Source organism: Pezoporus wallicus, unplaced genomic scaffold (assembly GCF_028554395.1).
Source record: "Pezoporus wallicus isolate ANWC-B61680 ecotype Strahan unplaced genomic scaffold, APGP_CSIRO_Pwel_v1 contig_6814, whole genome shotgun sequence".
NCBI lineage: Eukaryota > Metazoa > Chordata > Aves > Psittaciformes > Psittacidae > Pezoporus > Pezoporus wallicus.
This window is the reverse complement of record NW_026639755.1, coordinates 2,727,846-2,747,160: the sequence shown is the minus strand read 5'-3', so window position 1 is coordinate 2,747,160 and position 19,315 is coordinate 2,727,846. Positions and strand designations below refer to the sequence as shown.

Sequence of the window (19,315 nt, the reverse complement as noted above, 5' to 3'; positions counted from 1 at the left end):
CCTCATTCAAAAGCTCCATCCAATACCTGTGTGAAAAAGGAGAGCGTGAAGGTGGTGTCATGAGATGAGGTGCTCTAACTGTAAGAGCTTCTGTGCCCTGTTGTTGGGTTTCTCTGCAAGCTCTTGTGTTCTGCCCTTCAAGGTCTGGAAGAAGCCACAGGCCATGTAGGATCTCAGTCGTGGACCGTGCCTGCGTCCTCAACATGTTCAGTAACCACATGTTTCTCTGAGTGCACCCTCAGGGACAGCTTCTTATCCCTCTTCTCTAATGCACATGTGAGGGGCATCTTCCTCAAGACACATTTAGCAGGTCTCTCTGTGTTGTCCAAGCCCTTTGGCTTAATGCAAATGGGCCTGTGTGTCGGAAGAGTAAGGGGAATGGTGCTTTGAAGTTATCACTGAGATCTGAAGGGCTCCAGCTACAGCAGAGCAAACTATAAGCACATGAGCTGCGTTTCACTGTAACAGGAGGACTTTTCTGTAACACACTGCTGAAGCAGGACCGTGTAGAAGGTCCTCATTGATTCATGATGTGTTTGAATGAAGTGTTGGTAATGCATTTTATATAAATTTTATTAAATCAGTTCAGTTCAATAAAATCCCTGCAAATTCTAGAGAAAATCATGCATTCAACAAGTTGTTTTCCAGCACGGTATCTGCCAGTAGAAAACCCTTGCTAAGATAACAGGTTACTCCATAGTAACAGGGAAATTGCTGAAGTGTCTACTTAACAAAACAAACATTTTCTGTTACTGATCTTTTTCTTTCTTTGTGTAAAATCCTGTAGATTTATTTAGCATGACAGAAAATTGAACTCATATGGCTTGAAACCATAATTGGATGCATACAAAACTTAATTAGCACCGAGGGAGGGAGGTGAGAATGTAGTAGACATTTCTAGGAAGTTTTAGTTATGCATACATGTGGTATGTGTATTATGGAAGCACTGTCTTTAAAAAACTTGGTATATTATGTGCATGGTTCATCTGTCATTGAATATTGTCAAATCCTTTACTTGGAGAGTATTTAAACTGAGCTTTTTGACAGTAGCCCAGCAGGCATAAATGCACAGTTCTTTGAAAGTTAATGGGAGCTGCAAATTTGCTTCCCTTAGCTTTTCTAAAAGTTCAAGTCTTCACTTAAAAGAAAACTAAAACCTGTACATCATGTGAAGCCTGGAGTTAAATTAGAAGGGTGAGAAAATGGGAAAAAAGAAGGAAACATTACTGGTTATTCTCCCCTTGCAATGGGGCAGGCTCTGCAAGTGTGGGTAAGACTTACCCTTTGATTTCTTTCCACAGGACTGTGGCGTTCCAGAGGTCGAGTTCTGCCTAGCAGCTGGTAGTACAGAGGGACTTCCTATCTGCATACAGGGTGCAGTTGCCAATTTAGAAGAACTGGATGTTGAGAAAAACCCTTATATAAAAGTCAAATCGGGAGTGTGAGTACTGGAGATTCTTAGTAGCATTTTGGCAGCAGGTAGAAGAGCAACATCATGGGATGAAAGTCGGTGATACAGACAATATTTGGGGGATCTTGCTACAAATCAGCTAACATATGCTATATATTCTCGGTTCTGTGCTTCAGCATTGTGCTGTGTGGGCTCCTAGGAGTGGAACCAAATTTTTGAAAGCATTTTTACTCTAGTTGCTGGCAGTTTTCTGTAATTCCATCTTTGAGTGGCTTTATAAATAGAAGAAGCAGCTCAGCTATAATTAGCTTTTAGTTCATTGGTGAATAGATACTGTTTCCCTAGTCACTTACCCTGTTATAGCTATAACACTATGGCTGAATACCAGAAAATTAATACTACATCATCCAAGCATTTTTCAAGCTACAGCCATATCCTGACTTTCTGGAGAGAGGTGATGCAGTATGATGCAGGCCCCTTGGTAACCCAGCATTTCCTGTATTGAGCAGCATGGTCTGTTTCCTGGGTAAATGGCCAACGCTTCACAGTTCCTGAAGTTTGGGAGTTCTGTGCCTCTTCTCATAAATGGTTTCAGAATGACATTATCTGGTACGAGAGTGTTGAGTTTGCTTTTCACATGAGACAAGCCTTCCTTTCTACGGTCTCGCAATGCTTGTGAAGCTTGAGGTGGTGAAGTAACTAAAAACATTCTTAGTTTCAGTAGAACTTAGTATAACTTTGAACTGCTTGTGGCTGTGTGTTAAGTTTTAAGAAAATAATTTTCTATATGGGTCAATGCCTTTTCCTCCCTTCCTTATTTGGTTGACTTAACCATGTGCCCAACTTTTACATTCAGCTTGCTTTTTGATTTAAAACAGTCTCAGCATTTTAAATCTTAATGTCAAAATTGCAATAGCCTGCTTTCCAAAGCAGTGTTGTAAATCCTCATATGTTAATAACTGAAAAAACTAAGTGGGATTGATGTTAGAAACCTTTTAATTCCTAAGGTGACAATCCTAGGTAAAATTTGATGCGTCTCATCCTTAGTACTGACATTGGTTTTGTATACTCACACTGTACCGAACTGGCTTCTTAAAGTAGGTGACCAAATTGGTAATTTTCTTGTCTTTCATTTATGTTTAGCTTGGAGTGAGAAAAAGTATTTGAGATCTTCTTAGCATTGATGTTGTCAATGTATTTAAATATAGCTTTGCTTTGATGTGCTGGCAGTATCTAGAACACATTATCTAGCTCTTATGAGTACAAAAAGGAAACTTATTTTAATAAGATCTTTGTATTTGTAATTTATCTAATGAGATTAATAAGTCCTTTGTCCTTCTTGTTGTAGATGGCTTGCTTACTCAGACTTTAATTACAAGGGAGAGATGAAGGTCTTGGAAGAATGTGATTCACCATCTGAAATTCCTTCAGCAGATGTAAAATCTCTGCGTCCCTTAAAAATGGTGAGGCGTGCACGATTCCTAAGAAGTTGTGTGCCTTCCTTTTCCTATAGTTGCTCCACTGAAGGTTTTGACTGAAATACAACTTGGGTTCTAATATCCTTTCAGGGTTAATCCTTACACACGTAACACTTGTCTCATGCCAAGGTGCATTTGCAGTGTTGTTTTGGCATGGCAGTCACTAAGGCTTGCTGGGCTTCTCTTTCTGCCCAAGTAAAACCATGTAGTCAGAGAGAATGACTGATTAACTAGGTTGTATTCCTGGGAAACTGCTCTTGATGAGTGGAAATCAAATAATACAGAACTCAGAGGGATAATAAAATATGGGAGAGGTGTGGAAGGGTATAACAATTCTATCATATGCATAGCAAGCCTACAGAAAGAGAGTTTAAAAGCTACAAAGGAGTAAGACTGAACTTTAGTCAGTCATAGGAGGTAGGTGTCTTGTTCCCTCCCAGAACATCATTCACTAACATTTCCAGAGGAAATCCATTTGTTACATTTGCTCTTTGACCACAGAAGTGAATATGTCTGCCTGTATTTTCTCTCTCTTCTGGTGTTTATAGTTTCTTAGTATTCTACCATCTGTTCTTAAGAAATTGAAATATATACAAGAAAGCTTTAAATTTTAATTTAAAAATTTGGTCAATCTGAATTAGTTTAAAACAGTAAATACTTGCTTTAGATTGCTAAGACAGCAAAGGAATATTTTTAAATTGCTTGCACCGCTGCAGGCTTGTCAATGCACTGATTTGTTTTCAGGGCAGGTTTGTAGTGTCCCTGGCCTTTATGAATTACCAGTGCATTTGAGCTAGTGTTTCATTTAGCCAACGCTGAAAGCGGTGAGTATAATTACAAAGACTTTGTGCTGTGAAAGTACTATAAGTGCTATAAAATACATGTCAAAGCATAATTTCAAGTTTTATATAAATGCATTTATTTCCCCCTTTCCCCCATCTCTTTTTTAGGGTGGACTAAAGGTACAAATGCCAATGAATGTCAAGGTAAGCTGGAAATACAAAACCTTTATTTAAGCTGTTTTCTTTTTGTTGGGTATATGATGTTTGATTTTAAGTATTCAGTGTTTGCTGCTGAATTAAAAATCACAGATGCTGTGTCAAGCCTGCTTTCTTACTGGTGTTTTATGAGTTGCAAAAGTAGCAGTAGTCTGGTTTTCACAAAATAGAATGTGAATTTGCTGAAGAATTGTAAAACTTACACAAAATATGGTGAATTTTCCTGACTTGATACATCAGTCACTAATGGATGGGGATCAGGAGAGATCTTCCCATTGAACATACCAGATTTTAAAAAAAAGGAGGGGGAAGGACAGGAAGGTGCAGGAATAGGACCCTTCCTTCCTATACCCAGTCCCAATACAAGAGTTATGAGAGGGACCATGATCCTTTTGTGATTTGAGCAGCAGAAAGCTAATCCAGAGTTACTGCTCCTTTTCCATTCTTTTTCTTGGTCTCACAAGAATACTAGTGCTTTAGGTAACTTTTAATGATACAAATACATGCAAGACAGAGGCATTTTTCTAATAAATACTGCAATAAATATTAATACTGTAATACCTGCTATGTGTGCTCAGCAGGTGAGCAACCTTACGAAGGTGTTAACTACAGTCACCAAAATTATTTCAGCAAAGTACAGAGAAAGACCTCTTGTCTGCTTTTGAAGGATTGAGCTCTGCGTGTCTAGCTGTGACTGTGTAGGATTCACTGAAGGCTAATAAACGCTGTCCAGGCAGAGGATTACAGGGTAAATTACAGCTGTATAGCTGCAGAGTACATTTATGTATGTAGAATTGTGTGGATAAGTATCCTTCTGTGGAAATGTCTGCAAATAGCCTGACAGGCCTATCTAAATCCAAATAGTGTCTTTCAGCTTCTAGGGCACTCAAGAATGAAAAGGGCTGAGGAATGCAACCCTGAATTTTCTTCATAGGGATGGCTTGTTGGAAGTGGGGGAAAAAGATGTCTTCCACACCCTGTATCAGTGCACGCACCTAAACTTCAAATTACTGTTCAGGGCATACTCAAGGCATTGTCGATATCATGTTTTCTAGATAATAATATATGAGAAAACCCACTTTGGAGGATGGTCCAAAGAGTTTTCAGAAAACATCAGTTCTGTCCCAGCTCTGTTTGGCAATGAAGAGGAATTTAAGGAAATCGGATCGATACGTGTAATTGGCGGAGTGTAAGTATACTTCACTTTTATATTGACTTACTTTCAAGTGGGAAATCGTAATTAAATGCCAAGAAATGCAAAGTGATGGTTAAAATCACAGTAAAATATTTCTAAAAGAATGTATTTTTCTTTTGTTGTTATCAACCTTGGATAAAAACCCTTCTCCACAGCCTCAGTATTACGGTATCATAAAGATTAGGTTTAGGGTTCAGAGAGCCACAAAGCCTACAGGTCCAGAGATATTGGGGCTGTAAAATGCATGCTAAAATGAGTACGGCACTGCACCAACATTGCTCCTTGCACACCTTTCTCACATGGGACACCCATGGTGCTGGAGAAGTGAGCCTCAGTTCCATGGTGCCGTTCACTTTAGGGGTCAGGGAGACAGCCAAAAGGTCCAGAGACATTGGGGCTGCAAATTTGATGCATAGGGTAGTATGACGCTGTACCAGTATTGGTTTTTGGACACCTTTCTCATTGGCCACCTGCAGTGCTGGGGACCTCAGCCTGAGCACCAGGATGCCATTCAGATGGGGTTAGTTCAGATAGCCACAAAGTCTGCAGATATAGATATGGTTTATCTAGCTAAGGGAATATAGGAAGATAAAACTAAATGTGTGAGGTGTGAAGTCAGTGTTTACTGCTTGGATGCTGATAAATTAGGCCACTTTGTTCCTTAATGACAGTATTCCCACAGACCTTTAATTTATATTGCTTTATACTTCTGATAGTCTGTACTTAATCTGCCAAAAGGACCTTGGGTAGGTGTGGTCACTCTTCAATTTGACATTTTAATGCCTCTGAAGTCTATAAACTGTTTTATTGTCTTAATGGTTTTCTTTTGCCACCTGTTGTGTGTTATCTGGAATTAAGAATCTACCCTTATTTTCCTGTGTTGAGGCCTGAGATTGATTCTGTGTTGCCCTGCAGCACACACACGCAAAAAAACGGCTGCGCAACACCATCTGGTCACAAGGTAGGCTCAGAGCCAACTACTGCCAGCTATTCTAGCAAGCTACCAACCCCACACATTGTTCTTTCAGCTTTTCCCGAGACTCAGAAGGGTAGGACTCCTTGAAGTGTGCAGGATGCTTGCTGCTGCCAAGCAGCTTAGCATCAGAATAGTTTTCAGAATCTTTTTACTTAGTGGATTTCAGTATAAGGGTTGGATAACATACATCCTTTCAGGCTGTTGTCAGAATCTTACAAGCACTAAATTCAAACTAAATTTAACTGTGGATGTTCAGATAATCTATTCATAAATACATGATGTATTTGCTATCTGGGAAGCCTCAGATTATTAAAACTCATCCTTCTGTCTGTTGTGGCAGCTTTTATTTTCAATACTGCGGTAACTTAAACAGCTGAATTAATGTAAACCAAATGGTACTAAAAGTAAAGCAATCCCTGCCTGCCAAATTCCAGTGCCAGCAGAATCTGTACGGCAGTTCTAATACTTACAAGGGAACTTTAATGAAAGAAATGCTTACAAGAAAGAAAAGAGGGAGAACCACTTTTTCAAAATAGTTTTCAAAGGTGATGTGGAAGTATCTTCTTTTCATTGAGCCTTGTCCGCTTGATCAAAATACTTTATAAACTTTTGTTCCCTCAGTGCTAAAACATATTCCATACACAATATATTGTGTATGTTCAGTTCATATATATATATATGTTTAGATTAGAATGAGAAACAATATTAGCACATGACATTTTTTTCTGTTGAAACCATTAATTTTGTTGCCAGCTCCAGCAAGGGTAGAATCTCACCATTTATTAATACACTGAAAGGATCTGTTTGGTTTTTATCATAAATATTTGGTGGCTTACAGTGTTTTGGCCAGCCTCTGTGCAGCAAATACTGGGCTGACCAAGAGAAGGAGGTACATGGGGAAGCATTGTACAAATAAACTGTTGTAGGAGAAAGAATCACATGGTGGGATTTTGATCCATGATGAACACTTAATGGGTGCTGTTGTGATTTCAGACAAGCATTGCTTTGTTTGCTGAGTCTGTGATACCCATTTCAGTGTTCTTAGGATGTTCTCTTCCCCTTTGTTACAGAAAACCATGTGTGCAGTTGTTTTTCTTTTAGTTATTTCTCTTTCTTTTGTTGTGTGGCTTGCCGTAGATGGGTTGCCTATGATAAGGAGCGTTACAAAGGCCATCAGTACTTGCTGGAGGAGGGAAATTACGAAGACAGACACTCGTGGGGGGGAACTGACAGTATCCTGTCTTTCCGGTTCCTTCAGGCTGTAAGTACTTCCATGAATTTCACACAAATTCTGTACCATTCTACACATAAAGAGGATGGTTATTCTTTGTATATGGTATGGCTGTCTTGGGTTTAAGTTGTTCTGTCTTTTGCCCAAGTTCATTCTCATTCTTTTCCTACTTCATGAAATCTGGACTGCGCTGTGTACATTGCAAAGCAGAAGCAGGTTCTAAAAAGCCTTTATAAAATTCATACAAAGGTATCATGCAGAATTCCTTGTCTACCTGCCAGATTTGCCAGGTGTATCTCACTTCTGCCCTTCAAGATATTTGTATCTCTAGAACAGAATTTAATTAAAAGTTGAATGTGCAGAAGTGTACAGTATAGCTCCTTATTAAAATAAAAATAGCTTTTCAACACAGCAGCTGTTGCAAGCCTTAGAACAGCATTACTCTGTCTCTGTGATTTTTGTGCCAGGAAATTTTGGCAGCAAAAATAATCATGGTGACAAAATCCCTGCTACTCAAATGTGCTTAGTGGGGACAAAGATGAAATAATAAAAACTGTATCGGAGTCCAGTGTAGGAAACAAAGTTAGATTTTTACAGTGATGGTGAAACATTGATTAGAACTTCTTTATAATTTCCTTTTTTGGGGGTTTTCTTGTTTGTTTGGGGATTTGGGGGGTGGGGGGGGTTCATTCTAATTGAACCTCTGAGAGCTTTAAATACAGCTGATATTTATATTCACTCTGAGATTATTCAGTCTTTTACACTCAAATTACTCATCTCTTCATCTGAGCAGATGTGATATTCCCGAGCCAGGAATTTCATGAAGTTTGAAGACAGGCGTTTAGAGCAAACTTACTGTCTCAACAATCATTATGAAAAAAGGGCTGGAGGGGGGATTTACTGTGAATGCAGAAAGGCCATGCTTAAATTCACAATTTACCATTTTGATTTTTGTGAAAGGCACCTAGTGAAAGCTGTATTCATAATCAAAATCTATCATGTAACTTAAAATGAAGATAGAATAAACTGAGTGGAGGAAAAATGTCCTTCCCTAAATAATTTATTTTTGAGTTCCTGGGAGAAACTGGCACAAGTTTTCTCTAACTCCTCATTTTAAATGTGCAGAATCCTGTTAAGTTCTTGAGTAATCTTACTTTTTCTTTCTTTTCAAGCTATACATAGGAAACTTGGACAACTTAAATTGATCTTTTTAGGTCTTTCTCTTGGCGGAGGACATAATTAGAAGCTTAGAATTATGCACCAGCCTAGTAGGGTGACCTATGCATGCATTTGACTTGTGCCTAGAACAGTCAAGAATCTCAAGTCATTAACATTCTAAAACCATGTATCATTCACACGTGTATACCATCATGTGTCATTTAAATCGGCATATAAATATACATCGATATGTTAATATCAATATTATTGATAATAACAGTCTAAGTAATAGTTCTCCTTGAACTGTACCATAACTAAAGATAATGAGCTATTTGCCAGTAAAATTACTAATGGCGCTGGCATTTTGCTGTTTGGCTTGACCAACAGATTGACTGCCTCGCTGACATGCAGTACATAGGTCAGTGTTCAGGCTTGCCATATGCTCCCTTAATGACTTTGTACATGATACTTAAGGTCAGGATATTAAAAATACTTTAGTAACAAAACTCTTGTTTTCAAGAGGATCTGGCCAGAAATCCAAAGCTAGCGCTGTGTGCTTTAAGGCCCCTCAGTGCACAGCAAATCATAGAGTCACAAAATGGTCAGGGTTGGAAAGGGCCTTAAGATCATCCAGTTCCAACACCCCTGCCATGGGATTGGATGGCAACCATAGACCATGTCACCCAAGGCTCACTCCAGCCTGGCCTGGAACACTGCTAGGGATGTAGTGTACAGTACCTCAAATTCTGTCAGGAGAAATGCAGTAAAGATTGTGATGGTCTCAGACTCCACAGAGGTGTTCCCAGGTATCAGATCTTTATTGTTCTTCCCTAGAACTTCTGTTTTAATCAGATGAACTCAAGACTTTCTATAGAAGAGTAAGGATTTGGGGGAATGTGGCCAAGTTGCATTATTCATGGTCAGTTCAGGTAAGGAATGGGGCTGGGTTTTTATAGGTACTCGCTGGTGTGCTGTCATATGGGGGCATATCTAGCTAGGCTTTTTTCTTTCTTTCTCAGGCATGACACCACATGACCTTGACTGTGTTGGCTTTAAGGCCAGCCCAGACCTGAAAGCAATTTAGCCTGGCTTACATGGCATGAAGCTGAAAGTAATGAGCCTGTGTACCTGAGTCAGCTCTAGGCAGAGTCGGATCAAATGTCTCTCTGCTGTGCTCCCAAAGCAGGGAGTGTGGTACAGAAGTATGTAAATGGCTCTGCAGAGAGCCAGGCTGGCTACGACGTGCCTCATTAACCTGTGTCAGTACCAGCTCTGTTAATGTGGCTTAGTACTATGCAAAGCTATTCAGATGTTTCTGCGCCACCATGTTCAACATGACAGGTTCCACCAGAGCCTTGTTAGTGCTAGGAAAATCCAACCCATGTTTCTGTGCACATACCAGTGACTGCAGTTGAGCATGAATATAATTTCTTGACGAATCAGAAAGGTTAGACATCACACACAACAGAGGGGATTGTTGCAAGGCTTCCCTTCCCATCCACTGGTGAAGGTGTAGACACATGGAGGCATACTGCAGGAGCTTTCAGTTTTTGTCTGTGTTCAATATTTCTGCTGTGAGCAGTCATAGAATCATCTAGGTTGGAAAAGACCTTTAACATAATCAATTCCAACTGTAAACCTGACACTGCTAAGTCCACCACTAAACCATGTCCCTAAGCACCACATCTACATATCTTTTAAATACTTTCAGTGGTGGTGACTCCATCACTTCCCTTGGCCAGCCTGTTCCAATGCTTGACAACCCTTTCAGTGAAGAAATTTTTCCTAATATCCAGTCTAAACCTCCCCTGGCACAACCTGAGGCCATTTCTTCCTGTCCTATTGCTTGTTACTTGGGAGAAGATAAACCCTTTGCTACAACCTCCTGTCAGGCAGTTGCAGAGAGCGATAAGGTCCCCCCTGAGCCTCCTCTTCTCCAGACTAAGCAACTCCAGTTCCCTCAGTTGCATCTCTTTTAAGACTTGTGTTCTGGACCCTTCCACTGACTTTGTTGCTCTTCTTTGGATGCACTCCAGCACTTCAATGTCTTTACAATCTCTAATGTGGTGATTTGAGGAGTGTTTTGAAAGCAGAGATGGAAAGTACTTGCAGAATTGTTTTCTCCAAAGTACTTCCAACTCTGCTATCTGTATCTATATTGGACATGCTGGAGTCAAATGCAGGGCTTGTTCCTGATGGCAGACAGCAGTTTGTGCTGTTTTGGGGGCAGTTGCATTTGCTTCTTTTCTGCACTGTCACATGAGAGAATCTGTGAGAGGCTGGGGGTTGCCTGTGGCTGTCGTTATCAGGGAAAGAGTGACAAATTTGAGTTTCTTTCAATGGAGCAGAGCAGAATGCCTTTGGAGCTTTCCCACTGATGTTTCCAAGTGTAAAATGAATTGCCTTGCTCTGAAAGTCTATTTTTAAGTTTTTCTCCTATTGCTTATTGTAAGAGAAAATTTAGGGAGAATAAATGGTGGCTGAATTTGAAACGTATTAAATGTAATTACAATTGTGGGTTTATTTCAGTATTTTAAATTTAGTCAAAGAAATTGTGTGTAGATTTGATCTAAATGGCTTTTCAGGAACTCTTTATAAAGTCCCTCGCTTTATGGCTTAAGAGTAGCTGGTTTTCTTTCTTCCCTACTCCTCCTCTCCTCCTTTTTGTATCTAAAAAGTAGCCTGAAGCTGCAGTGGTTCATGATGGTTCTTCCTGAGCTGTCACTTGAATTTCTAGTGTATACATGAAGTAGTTGCATCTTTTGAAGTAAATGAAAGGAGGAGATGGTCAGTGTAGCAGGAAGACCAGGTTTACCAAGGAATTTGTTCTGTCACTCTTTACTGTCTTGTAAACAATGCAGAGAAGTTGAGCCACATCAAGTGTTCATTCTAAAATAGGTTTTCATTATTAATTGTGATTGAATGCTGTACAAAGGCAAAGTATCCTCTAAAGAGCTTGTTTGATGAACTGACCAAATGAATCTGGCTGCATGCTTGGCAGAGTCTTCATTTCTAAGTGTTTTTTGATCGTTGTACACACACACAGTACACACACAGTTGTAAGTCTTTGCTTTCTCAGTGTAGCCTTCAGTTTACTGCTCTCTGGTTGATGTCTTGTGCTACAGCAGCAAGTATTTAGTGTAATGATTCCCATGGTAGTGTCCTCATACATCTGTGAATCTGTGTCAGTTCCTTTATTTGCTTAATCCTTTTCTCTTGCTTGCAAGACCTATTTATTTTCAACTTCCTACAACATTGCTGAGTATTTGATTTGGGTTCGTGCTTTTTGATCGAAGTTAAAGGAATAAAGTGAATGAATTGCTGTGTTCTGTTCTCCCAAGCAGTGACTGAACTTTGTGCCTAAAATTGCTAAGTAGTTGGAAAGCTGGACATTTGAAACCCAAACTCAAATAAGCCGGAGCTGTGCAAGTAACCTGATTAAGTAGCTATGCAAGCTGAAAGTATAAAGCAGTGTCACATGAGTATATAAAAGGGAACGTGACAGTGTCATGTGGGATTTATTTTATAGCTGTAGTGATTAATCATACAGTGGATGTATCCAGAAACTACAAACCTCTTGTGCTGGAAAGGTGATCTTTCCCAGTCTTTCCTCTTCATGTTTGTTGCCTTATTGCTGGAAGGGATGAGGAAGGAGAGCTTAAAGTAAAAGACTGTAGTCATAGTGATGCTTAGAGTGGTCATTTGTGAAGCTGTTGAAGATCAATGATAAATCCCCAACCCTGAGTCTTCTCTTTCTCACACAGGCATCATTGCACTCTCAGTCATCCTTGTAGAGGAAAGGGTGGTGCTCATGAGCAGTAGGTTCTTCTTTCAGTGGAAACCACTGAAGGCCATATCAGGCTTCCAGCTAGGCACTTCAATGACAAAATATCCCCTAAAGATCCCCCCAAGGGACCTAAGTCCCCTCGCTGCTTTATAGAATGCTGTCTTTCAGGCAGCAACTCTTTTCCAAAATTTTTTGTGTTGTGAAGTGTCACTGAGCTATGACAGCCTGTCTTTTAACTGCTCTTCTGCCTCTTAGGATTTCATAGAGTCATCAGTGGCACTTTTTCAGTCCGATGATGAAGATGGGAAAGCATTAGATATCGTCAATGAAGAAATCCCTGATTTGGAGAAGGCTGGATTTGGTTCAGAGACGAGATCGATTCTTGTGAGAAGTGGAGTGTAAGTCTGCTCAAATACATGGATTGAGCTATTAAGTATTTTTGTGCACAGTTGTGTTTGGGTTCAGAAATATGTTTCACATGCAGGTGGTAAACATCTAGGGGAGAGCAATGTTTCTTTCCGTTTCCTTGGTGAATGGAAGAAAACAATAATAATCTTAGGTTTTGTCTAAGTCTCATGCCTACACCTTCATTTGGATCCAGGCATTCTTGTTACTACAGAAAGGTTATGATGTCCCTTCAGTGGTCTCACAGACTGTAGTTTCATGATAGAGGAGCTTTGGTAGTAATACAGAAAAGGGATTTTAGGTATGTTAAGAACTGGGATACCTTTTGGGATATATACTTAAAGGATGAGTTATGCCTTATCTGTAGTAAAGTCAAGCTGCTGGCACTAAAAATAAAATACTTTTTAGAGAACTATTTAAACTTAAAGCAGGGGATTGAGCTAACACGTGTGGTAGAGTACCTGATTCAAGATGATACAGCCTACAGGGTGGACTTGGCTAACTTGTTGTATGCCTATGTGAAGTCCAGGAGGAAAATAAACGCCACAATTGCAATAAATAAGGGAGATAAATTATACCACCTGCAGTGTCTGTTGACAGAGATAGGCAGTACTAACTGGTGGGGCAAGGGCAAAACTTAGAAGAGCTAGAAGCCTAAAAATTAGAATGGGGAACTGGAATGCTTGGAATGAAATAACAGCTCTGATAGAGCAGATTCTGCAGAAATTCACAGGAAGGATAAGCAAACTAGCTACAAACTCTTTAGGAAGGATGGAGTAGGCTATTATAGGCAAGGAAGTGGTACAGAATGGTATCAAGCGCTAAAACATAAAATACATTATGGGAAAAGAGCACTGTAGAATCATGGGTGGAAATTCCAGACTTTAATAGTAATGTTAAAAGTGCAGTATTAAGATTGTCATACCTACCCTGATGATGATGATTATAGGGATAAGCAACCGCTAAGTGGCACTATAAAATATTCAAACTCTAGGACAAGTAGCAATAGTGGGTGTCATGGTTTAAGCCCAGCCAGTAACTATGTTTGTCAAAGTAGTGTTTCCAAAGTAAAAGTAGAAAATAAGTGTGTGATAGTTACATGCTTCTCTTTGAGTCTTGTATTGCATTGTCTGTCAGATGGGCTTGCCAAGGAAACTCCAAAGAAAATTGTTCCATTTAACTTGTTAGTAGTTTCATCAAACTACATAGAAAAATGGGATGTTGTCAGTTTGATTTTTGTCTCATTCTCCAGGTGGGTTGCATATCAGCAGAAATACTTCTGTGGAGAACAGTATGTGTTGGAGAAAGGAAAATACAAATGTTTCTTTGACTGGGGAGCATCTAGTAAAATCATCATGTCGATTCGACCTGTTAAGTTGGTGAGTTACTGGAACTTGTTAAGGGGGAAACTTAAAAGAAGCAAGACCTTTGGAGCTCAGAGTGTACAGTAATGTTATAATGTGGCCTGGGCTGTTTAATCAGTTTGTCTGTTTACTTGGAAACAGTTTATATGTAAATGACATAAAGTGTCTGTTCAGGATGGAGACTGAAATGGACACTCTGGATCTTTCTATCTGTTGATAAGAATTATCAGGGAAACTTCGTAAGAAGAACTTCCCTTTGTCAGACTTCAGTCATGGAAAGAACAGCATGGCCTGAAAGACTTCATTTACCTTAAAACATAGTAATTTATAATGCCTTTATATCCACTATCAATGGATATAAAAATACTTGAAAACTTACCTGACCCACATGTTGTTGTATAGTAGAAGTCTGACTTCTTCTTTTCAATATTTATGCTAGAATCTTTGCAATGCATATAGGAAATAAAGACAGGAGATCTTTTTAATCATTATTAAATCTAAGGTAGTACAACTTGCCCAAATAGAGTAGTGCCAAAACTTCAAAACCCTGATGCAGAACAAAGGCAGTTCTCAATAATAAGTATGTAGTAAGTGATACAACTACACTGAAAATAGGAAAGGAACATTTAACCTTATTTTGAAGAGCATATGTTGAAAAAGTTGTCAGTCTTCTGTTGTTTTTTATTCTGTCTTTTTTTTGAGAAATAGACTTAAAAATAAATGCAGAGATATTTACATGGACTCTAATCCACCTCATGTGAACTGATCAATGCTGATGCAACTTCTTTGTGTGAATGTCACTGAACAGTCAGGCAGGTAGTCATGAGCTTACAGGCAGCTGATGGCCAAGGCCAGGGAAGAGAATTGTGCTGAGAGCCTGGGAAGTGTCTTTCTCTGTACTTGAATTGGTAATTAACAAATTTCAGGAACTTGACTTGGCTTCTAGGAAATGAATTGCAATTAATTTAATTTATTTATATGTGTGTGTATATATTTGTTGCAGGAACCTCTTGGAATGAATGAGCCTCCACATTTGGTATGTTGACGCTATAAAATAGTCTCTAGTACTAAACTATAGTTAATAATTAAATACAGGTAATCTTGAATGTCTTGCTTCATTACTTCAAATGGTATCTTAGTATTACCATTTCCATACAGCAGACCACTGATGGAGGAAATGGGTAGATGTATAACAGTTAAGTTCTTTAGTATTATGTCCTCAAAAATACAAGCAGTTCAGTAGGTTTTGAGTGACTTTGGATGGGTCTCTAGCTTTTTATTCTTTCCTTCCTTTTCCTGGTAACTCACTATCATACGCATTTATCCTTCTCTGTGGCATATTTTCTTTACCTTATTTTGCACTGTATCTGCTTGTTAGTCTTGTTCATGTATGAAGTGAAGTAGAAAGTATAAACTGCAGAAAATAGAACTGCACTCTTCATACCTGCATATGCATCAACAGGGGAAGTTGTGGGTTTTAGTTTCATTTGCTGGTCACTCTGCTTCTCATAGTCTCTCAAGTATGTATAGCTACTCCTTAAGGAATAAGCACCACTTACTCCATGCTTCCTTTCTCCTCACAGTAGCATGTAACCTTAATTGAACCCATCCTGGTTATAATCAATCTGTGATAAATCTCTTTTAGGATAGGTTCTGACAATTTCCCTGCAAGTTGTGTGTACTTTGGTGACAACTTACAAAAAGAAAGCAGTCTCTATAATTCACTTTTAGTCTCAAGAACAAGTTAGTTGGAGGTTTTACACTTCTGGTCCTTACCTTACAAGGTTAGATTCCAGTAATGTACCTTTGTTATGCCTTTCTAAAACAAAAACCTGCTCTAAGTGTTTGTGCTCATCACCAAGTGTGGTCTGTGTCTCCTGCAACATTCTGTCACAACAGAGCTCTCCTCCATTCCTGCTTTAGTTGTTTGGTTTCTCTTTTTCTGTCCTGGAGTGTGCTGCTAGCCTGAGTGATGATCTGTGCTTATATTACTTTATGACATGCTTTTGATTAAGCAAATTTGAACAACTTCTTTTCAAGAAACAGGACATTTCAGGCAAAAGAGACTTTAGAGCTCAGTGATATCTCACAGAAAACTTAAGTGTTTTGCCATCTGAACGCAGTTTTTGCTCTTTCTTGCTTGGATAGGTATAATAGCTGTAAGTGCATGGGAAATGCATGCATTGTGTTACTTAGCAGGTGGACCACACCCTGCCTTTTTCTTCAAGTGTTCTAGTTCTACAATTTTATGATTAACCCAGGACTACAGGAAATGTTTCCTGTCTGAAGGCATAATTGGGGTATTATTTTAGTCTTAAACACTTTCTTCCTGCCCGACCTATTCATATGGCAGTTTGTGGCCAAATCCAAAGACTTGCAGGTACGTTCCTAGTAAGGCCTTGGTAAATGATACCACATAAAGTAAGCGACTCAGAGGAGGCTGGTGGGATCCAAACAGTTGGAGATATTTTTCTCTCCCATCTTCAAGGATTCTATTTTTGGGGGGATCTTCCAAAAACTGTTCTTTGAGTGCTTTAGTCCAGTTTTGCAGACCTTTAAGATAAATTCAAACCTTTGAAGCTTCAGTAAACTGTGCTTTACAATCTTTATTTCCAGTAATGCGTAAGACACAAAAAGCCAACCCTGTGTATATGCACAATCACCTTTAAATACTGACGTGTACTAGATAGTGTTTTGTCTTTTGTGTCTGCTAACAGCAGTCTTAACACCATGTGGAAAGAATACTGTTCTGATTTATCACAATCCTGGTTTTCCCAGGCTTCTCCCAAAGCTAGATGAAGGAGGAACATCATTGGTATTGCTACAGTTCTTTTAGGAGGGGAGTTATTTTGAATAAGTTTTAATGGGAAAACATTTAATAGCGTAGGATGAGTAAAGGGCAGTCTTTTGGCTAAATATGAAGAGTTCTCCATTCAGAGTAAAATAAAAGTCTCTTAGGTTGGAAATTCAAATCAGGGTGTGTATGATCTGGCAAATCCTTAAGCATCCGAATGCTTGACGTTTGTATAAGCCACGTAGTAGTTATTTTGAAGGATATATGTTTTCCCACCTTTAATAAACGTAGTTCTGAGCTAAGGGAACTGTTGTCGCTGTCTACAAGATCATGTCTTTTTGCACTTCACTTTTCAGAAGCTGAAAAGCAACTAAATTCTCTTAAATGTCTTGGTAACTCCCCTGACCTTTTCCTCCTGCCACATAAACAAAGTGCGTACAATGTAAGAATGCCTGAAATCGCCAATTCTACAAAGCCATTCATTTTATTTACTAAAAGTAAAACTTGGTTTTGCCCAGTAAGAACAAAGCCTCTTTCAATAGCAGCTGACTTATACAGATAATTCAGGAAGCAGGGGTAATTGCTGTGATAAGTTGCATTTGTATTTAACATGCTGTCCATTGACTTTTTAGGAAGCAAAACCTCATATGGTAATGTAAAATCCTGACAAAGTGGAGATAGCTGCAGTTTGAGACTAATTCCCTGGACGTGTTTAGGAAATGTGTAAACATGGTGCTTAGGGACATGGTTTAGGTGTGGACTCAGCATTGTTAGGTTTACAGTTGGAATACATCTCAAGTGTCTTTCTCCAATGTAAATGTTTTTACAATGCAGTGTTTTCACTGAGGAATCAGAGCTTCACCCCAGCTTTTGTGAAAGTAAGACCATCATTCACAATTATACATATTCTGTATAAAAATGAGTTACAGATCTTTTTAAAAGCCTTGCATAGCGCATGGCCTATGAAGACAGACGGTATGCGTGTGTGCATATATATACACACACACCTTTATAGAGTTTTGAGGTAAGTGGGCAGACAACACTATAATTAGAGCTTAAATAGCTGCTTTCTGACCTGGCAGTGCAGTTATATTTACAGAAAACCCAGACTTTATTCATTATATTGTAGCTGATTTGTGAATTGCAGTTACAGCAAGGGAGGCCAGGCTAAGCCTTTCTTGTTCTTTCTAACAGGAAACACGTTTATTTCTTTTAAAAACTCAGACTGAGCTTTTCCATAAAACCATTTGCCGATATTTGTGTTTGGCCTTCTTTCTCTGTACTGGTGAAGGCGTTTGATTTCTTTGGCAGGAAGCTAGGCCAATTTGGGGCATGAAGGGGGAAGTAGCTCTTGCAACAGCCATCGTGTTTTTCCGTCCATTACAGACTATGAGCTGTTCTTTTGATGCAGTTAAAGTTTTAATTCTTTTTCCAGCCTTTCTTTCAGGCTTTAAAGTGAAATTCACTTCAGTTACACAGTGGCAGCCCAAGGGTACAGAGTTCTAGGCAACTTTGCAATAGATCATAAGTTATATCATTCTATTTTTTTCTCCCTTTTTCCCTTTATTCTTTTACTGCAACGCTTTCAATCTTGTTGCTGTTTCAGGCTGCATTGATCACATCTTACCAGCGGGGTATGGTTCAGTGTGGCTTGAAGTTCTTCACTGCAACGTGTAAAAGCAGCTTAGCTTAACTTTTGAAGTCCATAGTGCATCTAGAAGGCTGTGCCCAGTTCCTGCAGAAATTCTCCTGCTAGTCTTAAATGAGAAGCTATCTGTGATCACTGCAATCACAGAAGATTTCAAGGCACTTTGTCAACAGTAGCCCTTTATCTTTTGACCAACACTTCCCCATCCTGTTCTGAACACTAGATTGTTGAGCTGTAACAAGAGTTAACTGCACTGCAGTTCAGGGGTACTTTGGATGGAGCACAACATCATTCAGTCCTAGACTTCTTTTTCTCTGGGCCCTCGCCTGCTGAACTTATGCTTGATACCGGCTGCCTTAGTATCACTGGGAAGCATCCTGTACTGGACCCAGAGATCATAAAACATTATCTTTCTCAAAATAAAGCAGCTGTAGAAACATAGAAGATGCCTCTAATGAGAATTCATTCTATTTATTGTATCTTTGTGAATTGAATGGGTACTTCTCATTGTCCCTGCTCATTGCAGGGGGGTTGGACTTAGATGATCCCTTCCAATCCAAACTAGTCTATGATTGATTCTTTAAGAGCACAGCTATCTCTGTTTACATTAATGATAATGCATTTGTTTTCCTTCTAGTCATTGGTTTTGTTTTGTTTTGTTCTTGTAGCTCAAAGCTTTCAGTAATACACATTTCCAAGGAGCATGTATAGATTTCACAGCAGAAGTTTCTGATTTTACATCATTCATACCATGTTCTTTTAAGGTTCTTCGGGGATGGTAAGTCTTGTTTTACATGCCACCATTTTAAGTAATAGGAAAACTGGATTTTTTTAAACCATTACTATGTTTCAGACAGCTGTAAGTGCATA

At 39.1% G+C, this 19,315-nt stretch overlaps 1 protein-coding gene across 1 annotated transcript in view; it reads left to right on the top strand.

Annotated features, from left to right (window-relative positions):
* CRYBG3 (crystallin beta-gamma domain containing 3) overlaps positions 1–19,315 on the top strand; it is an 88,644-nt gene that overhangs the window by 52,455 nt on the left and 16,874 nt on the right. Inside the window, exons 8-16 of the mRNA XM_057415954.1 lie at positions 1,302–1,441; positions 2,760–2,874; positions 3,840–3,875; positions 4,943–5,076; positions 7,196–7,319; positions 12,490–12,632; positions 13,892–14,018; positions 15,007–15,039; positions 19,114–19,223. Of these exons, the coding sequence (XP_057271937.1) occupies positions 1,302–1,441; positions 2,760–2,874; positions 3,840–3,875; positions 4,943–5,076; positions 7,196–7,319; positions 12,490–12,632; positions 13,892–14,018; positions 15,007–15,039; positions 19,114–19,223 (962 nt within the window). The remainder of the gene's footprint in view (positions 1–1,301; positions 1,442–2,759; positions 2,875–3,839; positions 3,876–4,942; positions 5,077–7,195; positions 7,320–12,489; positions 12,633–13,891; positions 14,019–15,006; positions 15,040–19,113; positions 19,224–19,315) is intronic.